This window comes from Perkinsus marinus, assembly GCF_000006405.1.
Source record: "Perkinsus marinus ATCC 50983 genomic scaffold scf_1104296962378, whole genome shotgun sequence".
Lineage (NCBI taxonomy): Eukaryota > Perkinsozoa > Perkinsida > Perkinsidae > Perkinsus > Perkinsus marinus.
Genome location: NW_003205427.1, coordinates 427,760 through 434,560, shown reverse-complemented (window position 1 = coordinate 434,560; position 6,801 = coordinate 427,760). Strand labels below are relative to the sequence as shown.

The window sequence follows — 6,801 nt, the reverse complement described above, 5'->3', positions numbered from 1 at the left end:
TCACAAGAAACTTTCGCAGTGCGCGACGAGAAACCGTCGTCGAGGCAGCCACAACTCACCTTGTCCACTGCGTAAACATCACTGGTTGGGGAAGACGCACATTCCATATCACTACCGAGTTTGGGTGAACGCAGCAGAAGGCCAGGCCCGACCACTAAACTACAACCCGCGGCCCGTGAACCGGAGATGGAGAATTAATATTAGGATCTCGCGATGGCGTTATCCTGTTGAAAGACGAGGAACGCTTCTCACAACGTAGGACGCTGTGAGCTACCATACGAGCTGAGCTTTTCCGTACTACGGAAATCTGAGACACGCCGCACATGACGTTACAGTTGATGCTGAGAATATACGACTATGTTGTCGCTCTATAAGTAGGCCTCAACTGAACCGAAAGCTGTAGTGAAGCTGGCTTCAAAATTCGAAGATGCCCCAGGTTCTCAACTAAACGACACCTGAGGGATTCGAACCCTCGCGGGTAGAGCCCAACGGCTTAGCAGGCCGCCGCCTTAACCACTCGGCCAAAGTGTCAATAGGAACATCCTCATAACTTCTACGGTCATTTCGTAAGATGACAATCAGGGGTTCCATAAACGACAAGTAGAATGAACCGAAAGCATTGAGGTAAAGCATGATGATTGCAGCCAGCGAGTTCACAGCGACCACATGATTCCTTGCTCCGCCCCTGTATTCATCACTCCTGGCACAGTCCGTGCGCCTTCATGGGAGAGGCATTCCCTCAAAGCTGATGTGGCATCAGTGATGTGTGACAGCCTGCTTTGGCGGTGGCCAAACCCCCGTCCAAAAGGGGTCCACATCTGCTTGTTTTTAGTTGCGAGCAAGGATAGGTCGGCCCGTAGTGAATAAGGATATCTCAGATATCATATCTCATCGGCATCATTGCTGTTGAGCTCATGCAGTGGACAGGCAGAATATCATGCTCGACCCATGGGGTTATCTGGGCAGACATCACAACTCTCCCTTGAGGACATTGGCATCATTGGCAAAGTGATCTAAATCATCTGTTGGAATGAACCCACTGGGAAACTCTCAAGCGGAATCGAACTCGCGAGCTCGTACCAACCTACCGGTATCGAAAACCAAGTCCAACCAGGGGAGTTAATCTTGACTCCCCCCAACTAGCATCTCACCATAATGTCGATCATACATCTATGCCGGCCTCTACTGTGCTTCCTTCGCCACGATTTCCTCAGCGATGTCTTCCCATAGCCGCTCCACTCTGAACGACTTTGACCAAGCCGCAATTGGAATGATACTTTACGGCGGTGTACCCGACAAAGTGAACCCACCTGCACACCCTCGGGTCCGACTCATACTCAGTTCACTGCCCTAAGAAAGGAAAGCGATCGGCATCTATACCTCCTGAGGGTGTCTGGAGCACAGGGGGCGGATTGCGACAAAAGAGGCTGATGACAGGGGAGGAACGCAGTCTCGACAAGACCGACGAATACTAACTGAGTTGAGAGAACGGACTCTATGTTAGGGATTGTCAGTTGCGTTCTACAAATGCGTATTTCACTCGTACTAAAAATGGTACTCTCTTGCGAATCATCGTATACCACTGACATCAACACCTTCCACCAACAGTTTCCCATGTGAATGTCACCACATAGAGAGCATTTTCCCCACTGGGAACGTTATTTCTTAAAGCTAGATGGATCCCTGATCCCATTGGTACAAGTCTTCCTCTGTTTTCACGCATCACAAACTGAGTGTATTGCCCCACTAACTGTGAACTCAAGCCCGATAGAAAGGATGCTCGTCGCAAGTCCTGCCGACCTCAGAAGTATCTCTCCATCGCTGCAACTGTTACTACGAGCACCATATAAGGGAGGAATTATACTGTTTTCAACGATCATCAAATGCATTTACTAGAGAGGCTAGAGTAGTCATAATATCCTTCAATGCCGATAATTATCCTTCAATAGACTGCCGTACCTAAATTGAATCTTACACGCTCGACCTCAAGATTCTCCCCAGAGTAATACCAGTCTGCGAACTTTCTTCTTGTAAGCCGGGTAGTCTTTCTTGAACTCAACCTGCCACATAGAGAATCCAACCCCTCCTCTTCGCAATGACTCTTCAACACGACTTACTGCAGCATCAACGTTGGCGGGGGAGTCCAAATTGGGGGAGGCCAGCATAGATATAACAGAAACCAGAATGGACTCTACGCTCAAACTAACAAATACACCCCCATGGAATTGAACCAGCGACCTTTCGGTTAGAACTACATCGGCCTCCATCGTTCATCTGCGGACTCTAGTTCATTAAACTGATCAGTTCCTGGAGGGTGCAGAATCGATATGCAAACTCGGCCATCTGGGAGGATAAATCGCATGGCCACATTCGGACCTATTCTGAATCTTACCTGGGTAAACATTAGGATGCCACATAGGCGTCTCGAAACGCATATCGGGAGGGTTGTTGGGGAAGTCCTCAGGGAACTGCAGTATTGCCGAAAAGAGACCGCCCTCATAGAGCGAGTCCGGTGGGCCTGACCACGGCTGACGATCCCTGGCCTCAAAAACAGCCGCTATTACCCTCGAAACAAACACGCCATTTGAAGAAATCCGAATCGTCTTCAAGACCAACCGAGAACCCACAAGAGTCGTCCCTCGTCAACTCTGAAGTAAATAAAATAGCTCCGTGAAGTTGGCCTCAAAATGCGCCATACCAATGAGCTGCTTCTTGAGTAGTTCGCGGGCAACAGACATCAAACTAGATTTAAACAACTGAGATCGATAGGGCCTGTGAGGAGACACGGTGGAATCCAAGGTTCAAGCGTGTAAGATACGAATGAGGTCAGCTAGAGGGCACACGCAGTAGACTGAGAATTGCATGATTGTGAAGCGACATGCGTGTTGACCCTCTACAGTTGTTTGATCGTGGTTTAGGACAACGAAACAAATCCTAGCTCGAACGGTTATATCGAGCGACGAATAGAACCGGACATTATCGCTCACCGTTTTCGCGCAGTGCATAATCGTTTGGAAATCGTTTAAACTTCGGTTCAAGCTCAAGCAGGCCCATTCCCAGGTCCGAGATGGTTTACACCATAGTACGGTGTATACCATCGAGTCCTGTTATCGTATGGCCACCATACGATGACACTATTCGACTTAGTTGTTGATGTCGGTCCTCCAGGAGGATCGTCAAGTTGCACGCAGACACCATCTGACTGTCTTCCATGTGTGGTGGCCCATGACAGACTCTAAGTAATTCAGACCGTACCGCAGAGTTTAACACGAGAGTCTCTCCGCGAGGGGGGAAGAAGACTATATATTAGAACTATCTCTTCACGACAGTCTCATCAACAGTCTTCTTGTTCGCAAACATGGCTTATATAATCAAGCGAGCAGCCCAACACAGCGTATTCCTACCAGAGAGCGAAAGACCACCACCAGGAGTGAAACCAGGACAAGATGAGAAAATGCCTCCACACGATATGTGAGAAAATTGATCTCTTTTTCCTGAGGGAAATTCCCGTCAGAGTGACGACCTTCACCACAGCAGCGTCCTCTCGGCAACCCGACCACACCTATCTAAGGCACACAACATCCACAGACAGATCTGAGTGAGCGTGAAGGGGTATTCCGACCTTGATTGTAGACAACTCGTAGATATGGTACGAGCTATTCTAATGTAACGAACATGGACTGCATAGTCCAACGGAAAGAGTTGGCGGAGCGGTATGAACAGCGAAGGTATGAGGAGGTCATCCCAACTCACCCTGAGGTTGTGGTTGAATAGGCAGCGCCAGGCGAAGCGGTCAGACCAAGTGCCTGAGGGAGCGACTGAATTCGACCGCAAGGCACACGAACTGTCCCGAGCGAACCATTGGACGGTGAAATTTTCCGTACCATCTCCCCGAGGCTTCCTCTCAGACTTCCTATCGCGCTGACTTCATAAATTCCAGAAGTCAGGGCGATTGGAGCCCAAAAGGGACGCAGCCACAAGTCAAAGGTGGATCGACTGCTGTTGTTCCTGCTAGGTGACCGTCACGAGCGACTGCAAGGAGATGACTGTCACGGTTTCAGGTGCGTCACTGAGGATACCGGCATTTCGACGTTTACTGAGCGCTATGGAGCTTACGGAAGCGCCCCGAGGGATCTCATCTCAGAGTAGGTGTCTCCTCTCTCTGGGGTGGGGTAACGCATGATGGCTTCCCTCTCCGTCAGTCGGAATGCATCCAAACTACCAGTTAAGGTAACGGGACTAGATGACGGCACAACTAGAGGTGAGCCCCTACAGAGAATTATGGCGAGTGAAGACGCTCGTGTTCAGGGAAGGCACACATTCCAGGGTATCAGGGCTTCATACCGTCCAACGTGCGCAACCCTTCCGTGAGGAGCCCTTCAGGGTACACGATCATGTAGTTAGTTCAGATCGTTTCTCAAGCTTTGGGCAAGAATGTCCGCGAGGCTTCCGACAAGATCATCATGACTGAGATCTACTCCCATAATATTCCAGGTTACGAAGGCTACCAGCCTACAGGTAAATGGGAAAAATTTTTCTTTTTTTTAGCAAAAAAATGTGTTTTTCGCGGCTTACATCGAAATGGAAACGGCGGAGAAAATTCGTCAATTGCAATCTTCACGCGTACATCTAGTTATTCAGACTCTACGAATGATAAGGGGCCGCGACAGCTGACAAGTTCGACAATTTACGGTTCGGACTTCGCCGTTAGAAATACGAACATGGAAAATTAGTCTCGAGATTACTCGTGAGGAATGCAGAAGTTCGTTGGAGCATGCATGATATGATGTTGTAGTCGTGACTGTCGCTGACTGTGTCAGCTGTTGCTAAAGTTACTATCAATGGTCCACTTATGGGCATCAACTCCATAGTAGACTCTTGAGGCTTCTTCAATTCTACTGGGCCAGTAGAATTGAGGCCAGCAGCACTGGCTCGTGTCACGTGACTATGCTTGAACTCGTACAGTGGCACTGCTACAGTGCGGATATCGCTCCAACAGATATGGTCCAATAAACCAACGCGCGCTTAGTGCCATAGCGATGATGGATGCCCGCTACGGGAAACCTGTCACGCAGCGGTATCAGACTACTAATAGCACTCGGAATCTCGAACTCAAACCGTGCTGACTCAGTCATGGGAATATACAAACTTGACACGAAGAATCTTGCTCGCCAATGGCGGCGTAGGACCGGGCTATTAGTCTTACAGGGTGCTTTCACACTGGCTCACAAGAGTTGACACGAAGTATACTTCTTGTTTTAACTTCGCCACTGTGATGTCATATGAAGGCGGACTCGTCTTCTGATTACAATCGGTTTGCGTCCTCTCGTATAACCTATACGATACATTAGCCCAACATTTCCCTATACGGTATAGGAAATTGTTGGGGGCCGAGGACCCACAGTCGGCAATAATTCAGCATGGACCACTGAACTCACGATGAATTCCTGGTAGAGTGAGCCGATCCAAGGTAATCTCAGCAAGTTGGACCCACACTGATGATGAATGTTCGATTAGTCGGATGCGCACCAATGCCATCTTTTTGTCTCCACGGTCTGTGGGATTGCCATAAGTCGCTCAATAACGCGATTTACTAGCGAATCCCCGCTGAAGCTGCATAACTAGGGCGCATGCTCAAGCCCCAGTAATACCGAGATGGTGTACAGGGTAGGTGACTCCGTGTCCTGCCAAGCAGACCTGGGCTGTAGAGCTATGGTTGTACAACGGCAGTCATGGCCGTATGCTGAGCCCAGCCCAGTACAGCCGGGCTAGCTCAATGAGCCCACCAGGCAGTTGTCAGTTCTCGAAGTCTTTGCGAGAATCGAGACGCAGGCCATGAGAGTAATCACACAGACCACTGCGCCACATTCATCTGTCGGCTGAGCTGATTGAGCTCCATTTCACATGTTCGAGCTAGTTGGTATAGCTCTGTCGCCCGAGGTGGATGAGTTTCGGGTCTCTGATACTGATGCCATTCATTCTTCGATTGTTCAGTTTCTCGTGATCATTCCGTTATGAAGTTCCTCAGTATCGTCGTCTTATCCTCCCTCGGTGTAGCTCTCGGTAGTTCCAAAGAGTATTGCCAGCAGCTTTGCGACGAGACTCCCTCCTGTGCCACTTCCAGCTGGGGTTCATACTGCAAGGGTAACGGTGTATGCTTCGGTCTCCTGCAGAAGGGTGACGGTGAGTACTGCTTTCAACCAACCGATCCTTCATGTGATGACTCTGTTTACCAGCCGGTCTCTTGCCCAGTGGTGCCTCCATCTTGTGAGGATGTCTGTGATGATCTGACGAGCTGTCGAACCTCAAAGTGGGGCTCCTATTGTAAGAGTTGGCAGAATCCTCCTGTTTGCTTCGGTATTCTCCAAAAGGCCGATGGCAGTCTGTGTTTCGAGAGCACAGAGCCTGAGTGTGCTGGCACTCCTTACCCCTGCCCTAGTCTGTAGTCACCATTGCCAACGAGCAATCCCTTCTGATTTGTATGACATATCTCCTGATATGCATTGCAATACTGACATTCGTAAGTCCTCTATTGAGTTATCGATCTCTATTATTCTGTTATGGCATTCGCTGTGTTTTGTTATAACTATAGGGTGTGTCCTGCAATATTCGGGAAGGATGAAGAGTACCGATTCTCAGGGGGAGGGGCAGGGGTGTAATTTCTCCTGAGGAGATTCTCCTCGCAGCTCTCCCGTTTCGGTGTGTGACAACAAGCGACTGCGCGGAGGAACCTCCGCGTGCGCACGTAATGTGGACCTGTGGTACTGCAGACCATAGAACTCTTGCTTTCTTGTCCGCTTG

The 6,801-nt window shown here is 49.5% G+C and overlaps 2 protein-coding genes and 1 non-coding gene across 3 annotated transcripts; 1 reads left to right on the top strand and 2 right to left on the bottom strand.

Annotated features, from left to right (window-relative positions):
* Window positions 1-449: 449 nt before the first annotated feature.
* On the bottom strand, window positions 450-531 carry Pmar_PMAR023059. Its single transcript has one exon. It is a non-coding gene; the product is annotated as a tRNA-Ser (tRNA).
* A 1,404-nt stretch (window positions 532-1,935) lies between these two features.
* On the bottom strand, window positions 1,936-2,738 carry Pmar_PMAR023058 (ubiquitin conjugating enzyme, putative; the record flags this gene model as incomplete). Its single annotated transcript, XM_002771898.1, has 7 exons — window positions 1,936-1,959; window positions 2,010-2,060; window positions 2,118-2,202; window positions 2,256-2,343; window positions 2,393-2,518; window positions 2,565-2,648; window positions 2,699-2,738. 7 exons carry the CDS (start codon window positions 2,736-2,738, stop codon window positions 1,936-1,938), a joined length of 498 nt encoding a protein of 165 aa, XP_002771944.1.
* A 3,276-nt stretch (window positions 2,739-6,014) lies between these two features.
* Pmar_PMAR023057 (hypothetical protein) lies at window positions 6,015-6,271 on the top strand (the record flags this gene model as incomplete). The annotated part of the gene is made up of 2 exons (XM_002771897.1): window positions 6,015-6,183; window positions 6,237-6,271. The coding sequence occupies 2 exons, from the start codon at window positions 6,015-6,017 to the stop codon at window positions 6,269-6,271; spliced, it is 204 nt and encodes a 67-aa protein (XP_002771943.1).
* Between the last annotated feature and the right edge of the window lie 530 nt (window positions 6,272-6,801).